Source organism: Staurois parvus, unplaced genomic scaffold, assembly GCF_062004578.1.
Source record: "Staurois parvus isolate SC_StPar_1 unplaced genomic scaffold, SC_StPar_1.0 ptg000089l, whole genome shotgun sequence".
Classification (NCBI taxonomy): Eukaryota; Metazoa; Chordata; class Amphibia; order Anura; family Ranidae; genus Staurois; species Staurois parvus.
The window spans coordinates 2,356,593-2,378,356 of record NW_028317885.1 but is presented as its reverse complement, the minus strand read 5'-3'; the positions used below and the strand labels follow the sequence as shown (position 1 = coordinate 2,378,356).

Below are 21,764 nucleotides of genomic sequence, written 5' to 3'. Positions count from 1 at the left end.
CTCTCTAGCAACACAGACTAAACTGAGCATGTGCATGTGACTAGGGTTCAGTCTGTCTTATCAGGAGATAATTTGAACATTTGAACAAGAGGAGGGGCAGAGAAAACAGGATCAAATTTTACACAGTGCAGAGAATTAACCCATTAGGTTCCACAATGAGTATAACAAGAATGCTTCACTGTATATACAGACTGATTTTACTGTTGTGGGATTAGTAACACTTTAATTGAACAAGCTGAAGCTGATTGGTTACTATGCACAGCTGCAGCAGATTCTGTGTAACTTTTGACCAGGGAACAGCTGAATGGGATCGGGTATAGAGCCTTGTACCAGAAGCTGCTACATACATGAGAGGTCCCAAGCACAGGCACAGCGGAGTACTGGCCTCCCTCAGTACACCATTTCAGATTAGGACTTAGTTATTACCAGTTTCCCAATCTTAGAACTAGCTGTAATTCTATAAGAATTTGTTGTTGCCTTAAAGACAAGTTCTTAATGTGATGGTAGCAGGAACTCTATGAATTTGCTGCACGTTGGTAATTTTACTCACACTGGCACAAATGCTTGCCTGAATTAGGCACAGGTAGTGCTTAACAGAACCTCCGCCAGAAATCTGTCTTTAGGGCTATTTTGAATCTTCTGACATTGTATCTGGTATGGTAACCCCAACCAGAGGCGTAGCGGGGGGGCAGGGGGGTATATATGTACAGGGGCGCCAAGATGAGGCTTACAACCAGGGGCGTATTTGCCACAAGGCAAACAAGGCATTTGCCTAGGGGGGCGGCAGCAACACGCTTCCAACGGAAGGGACACTTAGTACAGGGGTGGACAGCAGGCTGCTGTTTCTTACCCGGCTCCGTGTCCTAGTCCCACAACGATCCAGTCCAGGAGGCGCTGCTGGAGGAGGGGTAGAGAGGTCCGCAGGTCCGGTGTCTTCTTTGCCCTGGACGCGATGTGTAGGCGGGATGACATGCCACCCCTGTCATCTGGCCACACCCTCGGATTCACTGGACAGCCTATGGCAGCTTGTACCTCCCTCTGCAAGCTTCGCCTCCTCTCCAGTGATTGGGCGCCAGAACTGTAGCTCAGGAAAGGCACACAGGCGGCCAATCACCTGCGAGGAGGCGGAGCTTGGAGAGGAGGAGCCGAGCGGCAGATCAAGTGAGGGAGCAGCCGGAGCAAGTGAAGAAGACAGCTGACCGGTAAGTGTGCCGTGCAGATGGTGCTGCTGCAACCAGGTATGCTGGTTGTGGATGGGAGAGGGAAGGAGCCTAGGCTGGAACAGGGGTCAGCAAGGTAAGTGTCATTGGTGTCAGTGGGAGGAATAGTGTCCCATCATTGGTGTCACTGATGTGATTAAACGTGGAGGGGGGTTGGGGCGCCAATTTTATAATTCCTCCCCGGGCACAAAATATCCTAGCTACGCCTCTGACCCCAACCATGTACCCAAGCCAAGAAAATGATCAAGTGTTCAAAGTCCTGTGATCAGTTCATGAATGATATGGAGGACAAACTATCCTGCTGCACATTGCTGTGTTAATGACGTTAATTATTGGTTTGTTTCACTTTTTAAAGTGATATGTGATGTCATTCTAGCAGTGGTGCCTACCTCATGTACCAAAAGATATTTAGCAGTCCCCTCTTGTTAGGTATGGAATTTCTGGCCAGTAGCTAACTGACACTTTCTGCACATCTGTAAACAGTTTAGCTGATCACATAGCCGGAGTCAGATTCTCAGTTCTATTTATTTTATAGCATAACTAGTGGCTTGTCCAAGATTGGTGTTACTCTGGCCTTGGTTAACAAGGTTTGTTTATGCTTTAAATCTCATTTGAATAGTACTGTACAATCCCTAAGTGAAGTCATAATGTCACAGTAATGAAACAGCTGTTTCTACTTCCTAGCAGCAGAGTGGTATTGAGCATACAGGCAATCCAGGCTGTACACTCTTATGCCCCGTACACACTATAAGAATATTGTACGAAAATGTTCATACGAGGACCGATCGTCCGATAATCGGACCGTTAGTACACAGCTTTCGAGAGCCGATCACGACAATACATGACATCACTTTCGAAATTCTTTTCTTTCATAGGAGAATTTTCGTATCTTTAATAACCTTTTCACTTTCGATGTGAGACTAGCAGACGAAAAAAACTGGCGATCGTTCGTCCGATATTCTCATCGTGTGTACGGGGCTTTAGCCTGGGTTCACACTGATACGGACCGGAATTCACAGCGTTTTCTGTGCAAATTCTGCACTGCATCACAATCGCACCCTGTTCATGCGAACCGCTGCGGGTGTGTATGTTAAGTTAACAACACCCCGAAATCGGTCTGCAAAATGCGGTGCGATGTGCAGAATCGGATCGCATAGATGTGAATAACCATGCGATCCGATTCTAGTGCAGACCCAAAAAAGGGTCCAGCACCTTTTTGGTGCGGATGCGGTGCAATTTGAGCCATACATAATGTATGGCTCAAATCACATCGCACACAAATCGCATGTGATTTGCACAGGAATGTGGTGCAGTTCCTGTGCGAATTACATGCGGTGTACCGCACCGCATGAGTGTGAACCCAGCCTTAAGGAAAATCCGTTTGATATACAGCGCAGCTGTAGCTAGGTAGCACAGACATTTAATTTGGGAAGTTGTATTACAATACAAAACCTTAAAGCATATCTAAACCCAAAATAAAAAGAAATAGTATATTGCAGCCTACCAATCCTTAAATATGGTGGCTGCTTTTGTTTTTTAAGGCTTCTTTTAAAATGAAATGCATTCCCTGGAGTCTACTTTTGTAAACTTGCTTTCCATGATTTATGGGCAGCACAGTGGCTAAATGGTTAGCACTTCTGCCTGGCAGTACTAGGGTCGCTGGTTCAAATCCCAGCCACGGCACCACCTGCCTGGAGTTTGCATGTTCTCCCTGTGCCTGCGTGGGTTTCCTCTGGGTACTCTGGTTTCCTCCCACACGCCAAAGACATGCTGGTAGGTGAATTGGCTCCTGTCTAAATTGTCCCTAGTATGTGTATGTATGAATGTGAGTTAGGGACTTTATAGATTGTACACCCCTTGAGGGTTAGGGACTGATGTGAATGTACAATATATATGTAAAGCGCTGCGTAAATTGACAGCGATATATAAGTACCTGAAATAAATAATGATTGTGAAAAAATCTGTGGGGTGGGGGGGGGGTGTGTCTCAGTTTTTGAGCTCTCCCTAGTTAGATACAACAGTGTCACTGTTAGTAAATCCTTGATTTTTATTAAACCAAAGAGCTACGCTTCACAAAGCAGTGGAGGTAAGCAGATACAGTTTATGATTTAGGCTTTTAAGCTCCTAGAAGCTGTTAATAGTATTTTTTCTGCTTCTAGAAGCTAAATAGTGTTCTGCTATGTATCCATGCACACTACTTTAGGCTATTAGTGTTTATTGAGCTTCAGCTTCTGGGAGCAGGAAAAAAATGTTTTTGTAGAGAGTTCTTGGAGTGTTTTTCAAACAAAAAAAACACTAGATGTTCCTAAACACTACTAAAATGCTACTAACGGCTTTTTTCTAGCTTTTTTTTTTTCCTACATGCACTGTAAAATGCTATTAAAACGCTAATGCTCCTAAACATTTCTAAACGCTACTAAAATGCTACTAAAAACACTATTACCAGCATTTTTTGAGCTTTAGAAAAATTGCTAGAGTGCATGGAGCCTAAGCATTTTTTTAAGCTCCTAGAAGCAAAATATTTTTATCTTCTGTATCCATGAACACTACTTTAGGCTAATAGCATTTTTTGAGCTTCAGCATCTAGGAGCAGAGTGTACAGAAGAGTAGAGTTTTTTTGGAGCGTTTTTCCAGCAGAAATAACTGCTAAATGCTCCTAAATGCTCCTAAATGCTACTAAAATGCTCCTAACAGTTTTCTTCTAGCTTTTTTTCTTTTTTCCTCTACATGTATTGTAAAAACACTAATAAAACACCAACGCTCATAAAAGCATCTGAACGCTATTACAACGTTACTAAAAAATGCTATTTCCAATGTTTTTTCAGCTTAAAAACACTAGTGTGCATGGAGCCTAAAGCTGAATCCCTACCCCATGCACTGCAAGGATTGAGGATCCATGCACACTTGATTATTTTTGGGCTCCTAGCAGCTACTTATGAGCATTTGTTTTCTGCCCCCAGAAGCAAATAGTGCTATCCTATGTGTTCATGCACACTATTGTAGTCTACAAGCATTTTTCAAGCTTCAACTTCTAGAAGCAGAAAAAAACCTCTTTTTGACTCCATGCACACTAGGATTTTTTTCTGCTCCTAAAAGCTAAATAGTGTTATCCTATGTGTTCATGCACACTACTTTAGGCTATTAGAATTTTGAGCTTCAGCGTCTAGGAACAAAAAAAACATGTTTTTGTAGAGGTTTTTGGAGAGTTTTTCCAGCAGAAAAGGATGCTAAACGCTCTTAAACACTACCAAATGCTACTAAAACACTCCTAACAGCTTTTTTCTAGCTTTTTTTTCCTTCTACACATACTGTAAAAATTCTAATAAAACACTAATGCTCCTAAACTGTTACTAAAAAATGCTATTACCTGGGCTTTTTACCTTAAAAAAATGCTACTATGCATGGCCACTGCGTCCTTAACAACGGATGACTCATCAGCTGTCAGTGGGGAAGCCCGCTGTCAGTAGAGTGTAAATAAAAGAAATCCTAGTAATTACTTGTGAAAAAAACAGAATGGGGTCCCCCCCCCACATCCATACCAGACCCTTGTCCAAGTAGGCAGCCTGGCAGGTCAGGAAAGGGGGGCACAAGAGAGACCCCCCCTTCCCCAACCATACCAGGCCACATTCCCTCAATTTGGGGGGTGTTTTGAGGTGGGGTCTTTCCCCCCCAAAGCACCTTGTCCCCATGATGATGGGGTCAAAGGCCTCATCCCCACAATCCTGGACTATGGTTGTGGAAGTTTGTGGGCGGGTTCTTATTGGAATCTGGAAGTCATCAACCCAGCTTGCAGCCCACTCATTAACAACCAGCTATACACTACTAATCGCCGGCATAAAAACAGAAAAACGCTGGAAAAAAAACGCTCATATAAATGGGGAAGCCCCATTGCAAGGGTAGTTTTGTTATTTCCCCAGAGTTCTGCTTCATTACACCTATTTATCAGACACACGATAAGACAAAAGCTTAACTCAAAATTTTAAATAATACATTTCCTACCAGTTTTTCCAAAAGAAGAGTAGTGTTCAGCTTCCCTCCACTTGAAAGTTCCTGCTTCATTCTACAATAGAAAATGTAAAAATGATTTGCTCTGATTTTTAGCCATGAGATTGAGCTGTAATGAACAACACATTTTTCAAAAATATACCGGTTTGTTGGGCCCATCCTAACATAAAGGACAAGCAGAAATGACTGAAGCCAGCTTTCTATAGTATGCTTGCTGTGCAAAAACCACTCACTACATATGGAACTTGCATACTAATTTGTACCCCTTTCATTGAGGACTAATAATGTCTATACAATCTTGTGGTCTTGAATGCTGATTGCCCTTTGGATGCATCCAGGTTTATTTATGGCAGTCAATATATAGTATTCCTGTGCCCAGACTTTGTACATTGAACCATTTGCATATTCTTAACAAGTAGTAAACATACTTCAATATGAGCCATCCCTGACTGGTTTTAATTTGAAGTTTTCATTCTCAGAGATCACAACAAAGATATTGGTTTATAACAGCTTAGGAACACCCACTGGTTGTTTATATTAGAGGGCTGGTAGGCTTCCAAGATACTATTCTCATAGAAAAAGAGCTAACATTTAATTGCCTGTGTTGTGAAATTTTCTGGTACCAAAAATATTGTATTGATACATTAGTAAAACACATACAAATGTGTAGGCAGTGCAGGCAGCAATAGAAACAGAATCCATAAAGTGAGATAAAGACTTGGACCATACAGGGGTCCTCATAGTAACAGTGATGTGTCAAAATAGCAACTATGGTCTTGTACAATGTAATAAAATTCACTCATAATTCAATGATCTCTAAGCCTCAACATATTTGTTGCCTTGACAAGTGTACAACCAAGTCTCGAGAAGCAGTCCTTTAAGTAAATATGCTATATAAATAGAAAAGGGAAGGACGCATTCTAGGAATGCTGACCAGGCATAGGACCATGAAAATCAGGCCAGGTCGTGCCAAATAAAAAGTGCAACGACTTTGCTTCAAAAAGCAACCATTAATGTTAGAAAGTGAAAACGGGTCCTCTCAAGAGCTGGGCAAAAAGAAAAAAAGAAGGAGGGGTGAGTTAGAAGAGTGAAACCGATATAGAAGAAGGGAGTAGAAAGGTCTTGCCATGGAAGAATCTTGGACACAGGCCTGTCATGACAGAAGGTTTTAAGGGAAGATATTAAGAACACCCTCTAAAGGTGGGCCAGCTGAACAGTGAATCTGGATAGTGGCTGGTAATCAAGCCAGGGCTGCTAAATTGATATAAACCTATCATCTTTGTTCTCCAATACTACCATCAGCTTTTCAATGATAAAAATGCCCTGGATTCTAGACATAACTTCATCAAAGTGGAGAACCGGGGACTTCCAGGCACATGCTATGGTTTGCCTTGTTGGCATAAAAAAAGAGCTCAAGTAGCATCTGAGATCTGCGAAGGATATCCTGTAACAGCCTATTAATAAAGGCTTCACGTAGCTTCTTCCTCAGGTTGATGTGCATGACTGAGTAAATTATGTTTTATACCCTGGTTCATAGGCGGTGGGCCACCGGACAGGACCACCAAATATAGAACATTTTTCCTGTATATTTACACGCTCGAAATCAGAGCGGATTTCATCCTAGAACAAACTTAGCTATGCACGCCGGGGCTAGTACCAGCTAGTGAGAACTTTGTAGTATTTCTCTAATGCCTGTATTTTCTGGGAGCAGTTCGAGGTGGCCTGCCAAATATGTGTCCAGTTGTCCTGTGATAAGGGCGTCCTCAAGTGTTGGGCCCGCTGGGCACAGTACCGAGGTAGTGACTCTGCTAGATGGACGTGGATGGACAGGAAAATCAGGGCTAAACTACCCTTAGTAGTTGCATGTGTGTTATATGCGGATTCAAATCCAGTAAGAGTTTTTGGATAATCAGTGTTTCTCACCAAAGGTTCGATAAAGTGTTGTAGTTGAAGATATCGTGTTGATAAGGTGTTGCAGCTGAGCGAACATTCGCAAGCCTTTCACAGTTAACATTCCATGAATTATGACAAAGCCTTGGGATATCCACCAAGCAAAAGAGGCTTTGTCTGTCATCCCAGGTAGGAACAAGGGACAATCAAATAGCCAGAGAAGAAGCAAATGAGGAGACCTTAAACCCGCAGAATATTTGTAGGAATCCCAAACCTTCAATGTGTACGTTAAAATTGGATTGATCTTCTACAGTCTTGCCATTGGGGGGAGCCAACAAAGTGAGGACTGGATTGGATGGACCTCCAGGATGTGTTGTGAAATTTTCAACAAATTTGACAATTTCACTTTAAGGAACCATATAGGCTATATACACTGTACATTATTGCAACCATACAATTATTATGTCCTTGTATCATATTTGTTAACATTATTAGAGAACCATAATCTTAACCACTACTAAAGATGCTATAAAGTATTAAGGCCGGTATTAGTAACAAGATAAATTATACTAAACTTGACATCATCCACATTGTGAATTGGAATTGCCGTACTATAACTTTTCTGAGAAGGCATGAGATATAAATAGTGATGCTAATGTGAAGGACATGAACACCATAGCCTTTAACAAAGAGCTCACATCTAATAAAAAATGCAGTGCTTCTAATAGCAGGCTTTCTACATCTGTAAATATAATCCAATAATTTTGTCCTAGTTTATGAAGCTGGAACAACTGATGAAATACAGTTTACTTGATCTCATCCAGGCAGCTAGAACTGTTTGAAGTGGGAGACATGCTATGTCTGTGCTCGCCCTTGCTGTTGACAATTATAACATGACACATAGTTCTATTTTTTTTAATTTTTCAAAATGTGTATAATCATTAAAGTGGTATTAAACCCAAGCAAAAAAAAAATTAATATATTGCAGCTTACCAACCATTAGATGTGGCTGCATTAGGTTTCTTTTTTCCCTCTGTTTTCACCTGGTGATCTGGCCAGTAACACACCTCCTATGTCAGAGTGCTCCCACTTTAGATGAATGACCACAGGGGGAAGATTTGGACAGCAGGATTGTCAATCAGAGGGAAAGGGGAGTGTTAAATGTACTAGCACATTTAAATACACTAACAGACTGCAGCCAAACTCCAGCTCACACTTTATAATCAGTTACAGCAACCTTTTTTTTCCTTTTAGGATAACATTTTATATAAATAAATAAAAGTTGTAAGCACCCTTGCCAGTTGTAAATGGTTTGTCTCATCTCTATAAAATGATAAATCTGGAAGAGAGATTGTTCTTTTGAATGATAACAGACTTGCTGGCTGGATCACCAGATGAAAGAAAGCCTAAAAAAGGAAACTAATACAGCCATCACGCCTAAAACTTGGTGAGCTGCAATATAATAAATCTTGGCTTTTGGGGTTAATGCTGGTTTAAAGCAATAGACAGTAAAAAGTTTATTTATAAAAGTTTTCACACAAGAGTCATACACATTATCCCAGTTCAATCCAAATTAAAAGTCTGTGAAAGTTGTATGAAAACTTTTTAATAATAGACCCCTAGGTGTATTACATATAGCAAGGGTTGGAGTTTTTAAAAACCAAGCTAACAATGTGAACAATTTATATATGTACTGTACATAATATTTTTAATTTAATAATAAAAAAAGTGAAACTACACTTTGTTACCAGGTAAGTAGTCCTTTCCTGTTTACGGCAATAAGGAAAAGCACAACTTTAGTCAAAACTGTTTTTAAAAAGTGGGGTATGGATAGAAAAGGATTTTATTGCCTTTTCTGTCTTCGTTGGGGAGATTTCAGTGGGGAAACAGACTGCAAGAAAACCTTTTTCTTTCCAGTAATATGGATAGGGGTAAATTGTTTTTGTCAGATTAAATAATACTATCTGTGTCTTTCTATTCTGGTGATGACCTCTCTGCTTATTTCTTGTTCTGCTGTCACAGGAGCATCACAGCTAAGTAAAAAGTAACAGGAACAAATAAATGCTCAGCAAATTTTTCAGACCTTCTATCACTGTTTAGACCCTGATCGCAATAGGCGATTTGGAATCATAGGCAGAATCACAGGGGTTCTTTCTGTGATTCCAAATCATGGCCTAACGCAAAATGTGTGTTTGGGTGCCATTACTTTTAATAGCACCCCAAACATGGTGTGATTCTGTCATGCTTTTTTGTGCAATAGAATTGAACTTTTAAAAAATCGCACTAAGCTTGTTGCCCAAAAAGGAGCAATTGGGCAATAAATGCGCATAGGGCAGCCCATTGAAATGAATAGACTGCCCTATTCATGACTCATGGAGATGTGTGAACACTGCCCATTTTAAAATCGTAAGTGGTAACACTTATTCCTGCAAAGGGACACCTGAGCAAAGCCTTATTCTAGTTAAAGTTAAAATTTTATTGTAGGTCTGTATTAAAAAGAACTTACAGTAAAGGCTGTCCATTGTACTGATGGACAGATGGTAAGAGGTAGATAGGACAAGAACAGGCTCAGCTACAGTGAACATCACTATGCATATGTTAGAAGCAGTGCCAATATCTTGCTATGGCTGAGATGTAGACATCCATATGAAAAAGCATCTGAATTTTTGCAGTGCCTACAAAGAATTGCATCCGCGATCAGTGTCAGGCTCCTGCACCAACTGCCTAGAGTGCTCTGCCTGTACCTCTGTACAGGCAGACAGTTACTGAGCTGTAAGCAGTGGGAATAAACTACGAACTAACTGATTGCAGTTTATTGATACTACAAGTCCATCCACCATGGTGGATGGGACTTGTAATTTATTCATTCATACTTTCCTGTGAATGAATGACATGGCTGTGTGGGCAGAGCCATTTTGCTGTCAGAGAAGGTAGCTGTGGCAGCTGGAGGCAGGTGCATAGGAGCATGTTACACCCTAAATAGGAGTGTAACATGTAATATGCTCCTTAAGGATGAACTTATCCTTTAATTTTCACTTTCAGATCCACATATTAGTGCATTTATTCTTATGCTCTTATGTGCTATTATTAGAAAAATAACAATTATTTTTCATATTTATTTAATTTCTTACTTCTGAATTTGCCTCTTGACTTTTGCATTCTGTTGCTGAATCTCTGCAAGTTCTTTTTGGGTCTTTGCTTCCTTCCTGTGGATTGAAACATCAGTTAGTTTCAAAACTGAATTGTACAAATGTATAAACATTACTTGTTGATAATATGTGAAAAAGTAAGTTAACAGCTACAGTATATGTTCATACTGTGGAAAATAATTTTTATTGGCCAGATACAGAATTCTGCACTGTGTCTGACCAATGACAGCCATTTATTAACTGAACACATGAAAAATGTAGATCAAATAACTCAGTAGTCCACAAACAAGTTGCCCTAGTGTTTTAATAATAGATTGCTTTTGAGCAAGTAAGCATTCCAAATTGTCAGGAAAACACAAGGTTTTTATGTTATCATGTTTCAATTGGTCTCTACAGCAATTACATTTTTTTTGTTCATGCAAAACTGGGAAACAATTGAAATTGTGGGTGGGATATTTTTGTGGACTGTTCATTTGCATGTGATTGTGGGATTTGGAAAGCTTCCAAAATGTGAGGTTCATGTGCATGGCCAGCATTAGATTTACCAATGACCCAAAGCAGAACTAAACTCTCCTATCATTTTCAGCCCAGGAAGCTGCCATCTTAGCCTCTGTTTGATCTTCAACTGCCATGATGCTGCACATGTGATCATTTATGACCCTAGCCATGTAATGGTTTGATAGGTTGGTTGAGAGCAGAAGCAAATGTGACAGTTGGCATTCCCTGCACATGCCGGGAATGTAACGTTTTTTTTAAACTGTTGAATCGATGGTTTAGTTCTACTTTACTTGATGTGACCATAGCAATTAGAATATTATCAAAAGGTATTTGAGGAAGTGTTGTAGATAAATATATAATAACGTTTTGCAATAAAATATAACTGAACATAAGTAAACAGAAACACGCAGTGCAGATCACAGGACTAACCCTGTCACTTCACATTATTCTAACAGTCCTCCAGATACATGGCTGTACTGCCAATGTGTAAGCAAGCATCTCTATTAATCTCCACAGAGGCTTAGAGGCAGCTTTATCTTAATGGAACCTACTGATACCATTTGGACTGTGGATCTGCAGTTTACAGTTCTGCTAAATGAAATGTTTAGGCTTTAATCAAATAGCTCAACTGGATGTATTTAACCTTACTTGGTCAAAAGGTCAGTCCAATATTCATGCTATATATACACATTCCTACTCACAGACATTTGGAAATGGATTTCTATTTAATCACATTTTCATTTACCATGTTTGCTACATAAAGAAAGATAAAATATCAAAATGTCCTACATACTGTATAACAAGAAAACTGAAACTAAATCATTAAACTATATGATGCTTACATTTCATACTCCTGCTGTAAACGTTTTCTGTTCTGTTGGGTTTCCCTTATGACATCTTGATAAGAGGGTCCAGCAGGAGTGATTTCATCATTGTTAAGGAAACAAAATGAGTTATATATGTACAATATATAATAAATATAAATACATCACACTTCCAAATATGTTACCAAATACCTGAACATTTAGAAAGAAAACTATATTTTTGTAAAGAGATGGTGAAGCATTGAGAACTGCACCAGATGCAAGTTTGTAATCCATTGTTAATAATTTTTTTTTATTTGAATTTCGCCATCATTTTCAAAACTGTCAAATTATTTTTTGTCTTCCCTGAAATTACTGTAACAAGAATTAGTTTTAAGTTATTTCCCAGAATCCTATTACCCTGCTCCAATAAGTGCCCCACTCATACTTAAGTGACTTGAATTTTTTCGCACTGGAAGAATTCAGGTCACCACAAATACACAGAAAACAATTGTTTTCTATGTGTACTGTTCACACCACAAGGCTGGTGACATGTGCAGTGTGGTGTGTTGCATTAAAATGCTACATGTATGCAATGCACATAAATGCACATCAACGTAACACAAGTCTGTTGGGAAAAAGAAAGTTTTTATTACTTTGTCCCTTATAAGGACCCATACAGCAGCCATCTTAGAGGGGAAATAGAGAGGGGGAAATAAAGAGTGTTCTATGAAAAAAATGGCTAGTGAGGAGTCTCAATGGCAGGGTTTATAGCCATAGATGAGCACAATGTAAATCCTGGTATAAGGTCCAAAACTGCCCTTTAATCTCCTTTTGTGTAAGCAATGGATGCATTCATTGTTTTGGTCTCTCTGTATCTTTCTCCCTCACTCCTTCTCTTATCCCACAAACAAGAAAAGGATGTGATGTCAGAGAAAATACCCTGCAAATGCATAAAAATTTAATGTGCATAAAAATATGTGTCAAAACATTTCAACATGCATTAAAACATGTCAGCTTGCATAAAAAAGCATGTCAATGCACATCAATGGAAGACCCTACATATCCAGTGTTATGCATTTTAACCACTTGAGCTCTGGAATGCTTTACCCTCTTCATGACCAGAGAGTTTTCTTGCACTCAGCACTCATTCAGCACTGTGCTACTTTAATTGGCAATTGCAACATGAACGCAAATTAAATTTATATTATTTTTAACAACAAGAGTTTTATTTTGGTGGTATTTGATGACCACTGGGTCTTTTATTTTTTATTATATAAATAGAAAAAGACTGAATATTTTGAAAAAAACAATACTTTCTACTTTCTGTTATAAAGCCTATCCAACAAAATCAAATTTCCTCATACATGTAGGCCAAAATGTATTCTACTACATGCCTTTGGTAAAAAAAAAATCACAAGTATATATTATTTGGTTTGTATGAAAGTTATAGTGTCTACAAACTATGGTATATGTACTGGAATTTACACAGCTTTTACTTTTGGACTGCCTATCACATTTCTTGAGGTACTAAAATTCCAGGGCACTACAAAAACCCCTCAAATGACCCCTTTTTGGAAAGTAGACATCCCAAGGTATTTGCTGAGAGGAATGGTGAGTCCATGGAAGATTTTATTTTTTTGCCACAAGTTTATGGAAAATGAGAAATTTCTCACACATGCCATGGCAATATGTGGAATTACATCCAAAAACACATTCTGCTACTTGTCCTAAATATGGGGATAATTAATGTGTTTGCTTCTGTTCATCTCCATTACATGGGAATGGAAAGCAGGTCAGCCCATAGGAAGTACAAGGCCAGGAACATTTCTGTTAAGATCAACAAGTATTTTCTGTACAAAATTAAAAACTAAAAAATGAATGCAGCCACTAAATCTAAGGACTGGTAAGCTGCAATACATAACATTTTTATCCTTGTGTTTACCCACATGGAAGAAAAAATACATTTTTAAAATATTCTTCCCAAACATATTGACATATATTGAAATACTACAATTTTGGCCCTATTCAATATATTTCAAAATATATTTCAATAGATAAATTTATATATATATATATATATATATATATATATATATATATTATATATACTGTATGTTGAAATTTACAAAAAAATATGAAAAATATTTTTAAAAATACATTTTCAAATATACTGTATGTGCTTAAAAATACAAATCTACATTTTTGGAATGCATTTACAAATATATGTAAAAATATCTGTTAAAATGACTTTTTTATATGTTAAAAAAATCTTAAGAATATACATATTTTTAAAAATATTTTTCATATATTTTGTAATATATAAAAAAACGCATTTCAGCATGCAGTATATATATCTCCGATCCTCCCAAGACCTTCTGCTCTCTAGTTCCCATGTCACCTCCTCCCATGCTCGCCTCCAGGACTTCTCCCAAGCTTCTCCCATCCTATGGAACTCCCTACCCCAAACTGTCCAGCTATCTCCTAATCTATCCACCTTTAGACAATCCCTGAAATCCTGAAATCCTTTCTCTTTAAAGAATCCTATCCTGCTTTTACCTAGTAAACTGCCATTTATTTCCTCCATCAGCTCACCCCCCCACAGTTATTACCTTTTGTATCACTCAATCCTTCCTCCTAGATTGTAAGCTCTAACGAGCAGGGCCCTCTGTTTCCTCTTGTACCAAATTGTATTGTATTGTAATGTCTACCTTCATTTTGTAAAGCGCTGCGCAAACTGTTCGAGCTATATACATCCTGTATAATAATAATAAAAAAAAAGTGGTGGAGCTACCTGAATTTGCCACACATGTTGACAATGTTACCATAGTTAGCAGGTGTTATTAGGGTTATATTAAATTCTGCTAAATGTGTTTTATATTGGAAAATCAGACTGTAATTGTGATGTACAGTGGGGAAAATAATTATTTGATCCCCTGCAGATTTTAAATGATAGAGACAGAATATCAACCAAAAATCCAGAAAAAATATGATACAAATGTTATAAATTGAGTTTCAGTTCAGTGAGTAAAATAAGTATTTGATGCCCAAGCAAAACATGACTTAGTACCTGATGAAGAAACCCTTGCTGGCAAGCACAGAGGTAAGACGTTTCTTGTAATTGGTTACCAGGTTTGCACACATCTCAGGAGGGATTTTGGTCCACTCATCTTTACAGATCTTCTCTAAATCCTTAAGGTTTCTTGGCTGTCACTTGGTAACTCAAAGTTTCAGCTCCCTCCATAAATTTTCTATAGGACTAAGGTCTGGAGACTGGCTAGGCCACTCCATGACCTTAATGTGCTTCTTCTTGAGCCACTCCTTTGTTGCCTCAGCGGTATGTTTTGGGTCATTTTCATGCTGGAAGACCCATCCACAACCCATCTTGAGTGTTCTGGCAGAGGGAAGAAGGTTCTCATCCAAGATTTTACAATAAATGGCCCCGTCCATTGGCCCCTCAATGTGGAAAAGTCAACGTGTACCTTTAGCCGAGAAATAGCCCCATAGCAAAATGTTTCCACCTCCGAGCTTGACTGTAAGGATGGTGTTTTTAGGGTCACAGTCAACATATTTCTTCCTCTAAACACGGTAAGTCAAGTTAATGCCAAAGAGCTCAATTTTGGTCTCATCTGACCACAGCACTTTTTCCCAATCCTTCCCTAAATCATTTAGATGTTCATTTGCAACTTCAGACAGACCTGTACATGTGCCTTCTTGTGGAAGGAAACCTTGCGGGTGCTGCAGGATTTCAGTCCATGGTAGCGTATTATGTTACCAATAGTTTGTTTGGTGACTGCGGTCCCAACTGCCTTGAGATCATTCACAAGCTCCTCCCATGTAGTTCTGGGCTTATCCGTCACTTTTCTCTTGATCAACCTTATCCTATGAGGAAAAATCTTGCATGGAGGTCCAGATCAAGGGCGATTGATTGTTATTTTGTATTTCTTTCATTTGCAAATAATCGCTCCAACAGTTGTCTTTGTCTCACCAAGCTTCTTGCTGATGGTCTTGTAGCCCATTTCAGCCATTCCAGCCTGCAGGTCTATAATCTTGTCCCTGACGTCATTTGACAGCTCTTTGGTCTTGCCCATGGTGATATTAAGGTTTGAATGGAAGAGATTCTGTGGACAGGTGTCTTTTATACACACAATGAGTTGTCATTAGAAGCACCTTCTTAAATTGACAGGATTAACCTGTGTACCACATGAGCACATAGTCGACCTGTGGGAGCCAAAATTATTGTTGGTTGGTAGGGGATCAAATACGTATTTTACTCACTGAACTGCAACTCAATTTATAACATTTGTATCATGTGTTTCTTCTGGATTTTTGGTTGATATTCTGTCTCTATCATTTAAAATACACCTATGATAAAAAATTATAAACCTTTCATTTCTTTGCAAGTGGGCAAACTTACAAAATCTGCAGGGGATCAAATAATTATTTTCCCCACTGTATTATCAATTTCGGGGATACTTCTAAATTCTGGTCCCATTAGCAAGTCAGACAGTGATTATGTATGTCAATGTCTGGGATGCTTCTAAATTCTGGTCCCATACTCTAGGTACTGGACATGTGCAATTTGTTTAGTTACAAAGAACATTTTCAGTACTTGGAGATTCGGATGCATCCAAATATTCAAATCACAATAAGAATCAAATTTAACTAATCCAAAATAAATTATAACAAAAACAACAAATCAATTCATATTCATTTGTTTAATTCATTCGTGACTTCAGAGGGCTTTGTATGTTCAATAATATGTGTCACACTGTGTATTGTTATGACTGGTCAAAGCCAAAGTTGCAAAACATCAAAATTGCAAGCAAGTCAATTCAAAGTTTAAGTCACAATGCAAAGTCACACTGGAAACATAACGAGTTAATCTGAATCTTCCAAAATAATTTCCAAAAATAAGAATCAACTCAGAAGAACGAATATACAAAACAAATCTGAATATATGAAAACAACACATTCTAACACAACAAATACGATAAAACAAAATGATTGACTTAACAAATTAATTTGAAACGAAACAAATTTTTTTGTCATGCACATCTCTACTAGGCACAGAAATATATGAAATGTAAATCCTGCACATTTACAATTGTGTTTCCTTTGTTAATGTACAGAAAAGCTGCTCCACTTTATAACTGTAAATAGAGGCAACTTGCTGTGCGTGACAATTATATAATCATATCCAGAATATTTAAAATTAACAGTGGAATGTTTTTCTGCTTAATTTGGGGCACTAACATTTCTTTGTAAATGAAGACAGAGCACAAGAAGTGGGGAACAGTATTCACAAATAATTAAATAATGTTCACATAGGCAGTGAATAGCAAGGGCACCATTCCAAACAGATGGGAATTCTGTTTATTCTACAGCATTACTACTAAATGCCTAATCAAATAAATAAACAGCAGATAAGCAAAAATTTCCACATTTAAAGCCCGCAACATTATTTCATTTTCTTTTTTTTCAATTTTCCCTGCAATGTATAAGAAAAATGTTCAGTGAAAATTATAGAAGAAGATAATGTATTTTGGCAACTGCTGGCAAACACACATGTTCATAAAACAATTTGCATGGTTGCTGGAATGTTGACTTATCCATCATGGCAGAGCATAACTAGACCATTACTGATGAATGTATTCATGAGCATGGCTGTAACCTATTGAGAGGCACAAGATTTTGCCAGCTCAGGTTGATTTAATTATGGAAACATTTTCCAGCACTTAACTGTATGAATCAATATTTCTTGATCTAAATTTATACCTTTTTTTGTTCACAGTAGATTTTCAATGTGCTTGTTTAGGTACAGCAAATGTATTGTATATTCCCTAGAAGAAAATTCGGGGGTGAGGTGACATATTAAAATATAGTTGTTAGGCAAAAAGATTCTGAACAATGGAGGCTGCCATTGCTGAATTCTGCTTTTGAGAATGCTATTTCCCCAGCTGTCAGGTTGATGCTTTGGCTTCAGTGCTGTCTTAAATCTGAGAATAATATATAGAGGAAAACAATTCTGCTGCTTGTTTAGGTCTGGTTCACATATATGTGTTTTTTAATGCATTTTGTAGAAATGCACCACAGTCCATTGAACATGGTTTCCTATGGAGCAGCCACTGCTTTTTTTTTTAAAGGGTCAGGGACTTTAAACGCAACACAGTGTGTTTTTGGTTTAATAGACTTCAATAAGAGAATAGATTAGAAAAAACTAAAATACTTTACAAAAAATTGTGAGCAGCGATATGGTGACGTGAGTAGTAATCAACAAAGGCACTGTGAACATTTTGCCGAAAAAGAAATTTCCAATATGGTCACACAACTTTTCATATAGCCCATATACCATCAAAAACACATATGGATTTTAGATTATGGTTTGTAACATTGAAGTAATTATTATCAAATCCGGCAAAATTATTTTTGAATCCGTTCAAAATTTCAAATTCAAATAAACAAAACAAATTCCGGAAAATGAATTAAACGAATTTAACTAATTGAACAAAACAAAATTAGTCAAATAACAAATCAAAACAAAACGAAAGAAAACAAATTTTTTTCATTTTGCTCATGTTTATTTCATACAATTGTAGATTTGTTGCAGAACCTCAGCATAGTACTAAAATTTGGGCAATAAATACACCTATAAATTAATCAGGAACATAGGAAGGTGAACAGTTTAGGGTAGTTGGCCTTTTAAAGGGTGCCATTTAAAGTTGTGTAATGAACATAATGGTAATGTAGAGCAGAAGGAACCCAGATGAAGAAAAAGAAACTTTGCACGGATTCATGGAGGCGGTTAGGCAGAAAAACACTCAAAGCGTTACACAGTTGAGTAAGGGTTCAAGCATTCTGGACCCTAGACACCTTTCTCCTGGTATCAGAAAACTTCCTGATGCTAGTAAATGCTTTTACCTGTGTCAAGTGCTTCGACATTAGTTCATTTCAAGTGCTTAGGGCATTAGTTCTGGCCACTGAATTGAATTAATACTCAAGTACTAAATGTACTTAACGTTAAAACACATTTACATGCATCTCTACCATGTCAATCATTTTTCTGCCAAAACTTTTACTGCCTCTAAACACTGCTGCTCCTGACCTTTTGAGGCATGTCTGGAGTGCGGTAAAAGCATCCTTTCATATTAATTAGGTTTCTTTCCTGTACTCCCATGTGGAACAATCCACAATATATAGAACTGGATAAACTGGAGGGTTTTCATGACTTGAGGGATCGAGGCCTAAAATTTATATCTCAGCTGTATTAGGGAGTAATCCTAAAGTCCTTTTCACAACTGCAAATGGAATTTACATTTACACATAAGCATTTTTATCGATATCTTCAGCTACGCCATGCGGTACAGGCTCAGCCTTCGCTTTCTAATCTCACATTGACAGACTCAGTTTTTCTTAAGAATGTAACTCAGGCAACCCACAAGAAGGGCATGGTTTTTCGTGTATACTCCCAGCTGTTGTCTACAGCACAGGATCAAGCTAGTCTCCGGGGTAGGGTACATTGGTCCCAGGATATTGGAGAGTTTGCTGGAGATATCTGGGATGCTGCCCTGGAACCTGTTCTGGTGATTTCTCTTTTTCCCTCTCATAAATTGTCTCAATTGTTTATTCTCCATCGAGCGTATAGGACCCCTGTGCAACTGTACCAGTGAGGCAGGTGTGATTCACCTGATTGCCCGAGGTGTAGTGTCCAACAGGGCGATTTAATTCACATGCTCTGGTGCTGCCCAAAGTTACAAAGATATTGGAGTGAGGTTCTCCAGTTTATTTCTCTAGTATCGTAATATACTGTTCCCCAGGATCCCTTGCAATGTCTGCTGGGGGCACTGGACCAAGAACTGTTCCAACCAGTAGTGTATATTATGATATCTAGACTTTTAGATCTGGATAGGAGGTTGATAGCAAGGTACTGGTTATCGTTGGCTCCGCCGACTAGTAAGCAATGGATAGATTATGTTAATTTGTTATTCCCACGGAAAAAACTCACATACCAACATTGCAATGCTTATCGTAAGTTTCAGAAGGTATGGCAGATTTGGCTGGATACACCTGGGCTTGCCCCTCCTCAATTGATAGTGGACCGACTTATGCAGGTGTGACATTTTATATCAGGTGTGTAGCTCCACTTCTCCCCTTAGGAGAGATCATGTGCATCCCCCATTTTCTCTGATGAGATGTCTCGGGTGAACTGGATGTTGTTGTTGTGGGTTTTTTTTATTGATTAAGCATGTTTTTGGCTTTGTTCCTTTCCCCTCATTTATGTTTACATCTGGATGGGAAGGAATAAAAGGTAAAAAGGAAAAAGTAAGGTATTGTCTAGAAGACCTTGGATCCTTGTGGTCTCTGTTTTGATTGATTACTATTTCTGTTATTCTGTCCATTACGGGATCTGGCAATAAAAGTTGTTTGAAGTAGAAAAAAAAAACACTGCTGCTCCTAAACTCTGATAAAAGGCTATGTGTGCATGGACACATAGGCTTTTATTGAGTTGTGTTCAGGGGCTTTAGCAAAAAATGCTCAAAACTCCAAAAACGTGAGTTTAGGAGCAGCAGTGTGCATGGGGCCCTAACATGCGGCCCTGAAATGTTGCCAAACTCCAAAGGTATTGGATCTTTGCAAGGTTTTAAAGTGACATTTTGGCTAATTCGAATATGTTATCTGAATATAAACTATATTTATAAAATGTGGTGTTCAAAATCAGACTGGGGAGTTATAATATAGCAAAATATATAAAGGTTTTGGTATCAGGATGAACTTTAAAATGTAATCTTCCCACCACCTATAAAAGTAATTATCTCCATGCTTTTTTTTTTTTTTGGTGGCTTCTGTTATAAGTGGGATCCAGTTTAGGGATGTTACAGGTTACATAGATTCCCAGGTAACAAAATTCACATAGGATGTGGTTCAAAGCATGGGGAAGGTTACTTGATTTATAAGGCAAATCTGTGCCAGTTTATTGGAAAAACAGAGAACGTTACAAAAGTAAATATTTTGTAAAGGAGTGAGTTGTGTGCCACTGAATATATCAACTGATTTAAATTCTTGTATCAAATCTCCATGATTAGGAAAGTCCCTGCTCAAAACAGCCATCAGCACAACTGGCAAAGGCAAAAAAAAGTTTATACTTGGCATCTGTTTTTTATACCTGATGTAGGATGAGTATATAGGATTTTAATCCTAGTATATAAAGTGCTGATTACTATAAATAGCAATATATAACAGATAAATTCTAATAATGTCCAAATATATATATATATATATATATATATATAAAATGTCCAAAATATATATGAAGTCCTCCAAAGAACAGTCCACAGAATAATATCCAGCAAAGTGATAATCCCACTTATTCCTGGAGATCAGACTTGCTTCTGTTCTGTAGATGTTGATACAAGCCCTCTCAGCTTAAGACACTTAATAAAAGTCTTACTTGTAAGAGTTAACAATTGGATGGCAGACCCTTCCATATTGACTCTAGACCTGTCTTGCTTCTTCTTGGATGGGATAGCCATTTAACTGTTGATTAAGAGATACTTCACCATATTGTGTCCCACTCTCGTGGCCTGAGGTCCAGCCTCTCACATATTCTTGGCCTGAGGCCTTTTCCAGTCTGAGCTCTCTCTCTCACCACTGAACACCTGCAGCATCAGCTTCATGCGGTGCTGCAAAAGCAAGATGACATGGAAAACAGGCTTTGTCGATGCAATCTCTGGTTTGTTGGGTTGCCCTAGAGTGTGGAAGGCTCCCACCCGGTATCCTTCTTGGAGTTGCTACTCACTACTACCTACGGTAGGGAGGCGTTTTCCTCTACCTTCGTGGTGGAGCACGCCCATCGTTTGGCCTCTCGGCCTCCACCTAAGGGGGCCCCACCACGCACATTTATTGCTAAATTTCTTAACTACCGGGACCGTGACACTATTCTTTGTCTTACCAGGGAGAAGGGAAGTATCCCGTTCCAGAATGTTAGAATCACAGTCTTTCCTGACTTTTCGGCTGAGGTCCAAAAACATTGCATGCAATTCCTGGAGGCTAAGCGACAACTCCTAATCCACCATGTGTCCTATGCTATGCTGTTTCCTGCTAGACTTCGAGTTGTGGGGGATGACAAGGTTCATTTTTTTGAAGATCTAGAATCGGTATTGACCTGGTTGGATCAACGGACAGCACCTGGACCTGCTTCG

The 21,764-nt window shown here is 38.5% G+C and overlaps 1 protein-coding gene across 1 annotated transcript in view; it reads right to left on the bottom strand.

Moving 5' to 3' along the window:
- The window catches only part of FAM227B (family with sequence similarity 227 member B), a 526,050-nt gene that overhangs the window by 40,751 nt on the left and 463,535 nt on the right, over positions 1-21,764 (bottom strand). Inside the window, exons 13-15 of the mRNA XM_089670312.1 lie at positions 11,605-11,683; positions 10,247-10,321; positions 5,220-5,280 (exon numbers count right to left, since the gene is read on the bottom strand). Coding sequence (XP_089526438.1) covers positions 5,220-5,280; positions 10,247-10,321; positions 11,605-11,683 — 215 coding nt within the window. The remainder of the gene's footprint in view (positions 1-5,219; positions 5,281-10,246; positions 10,322-11,604; positions 11,684-21,764) is intronic.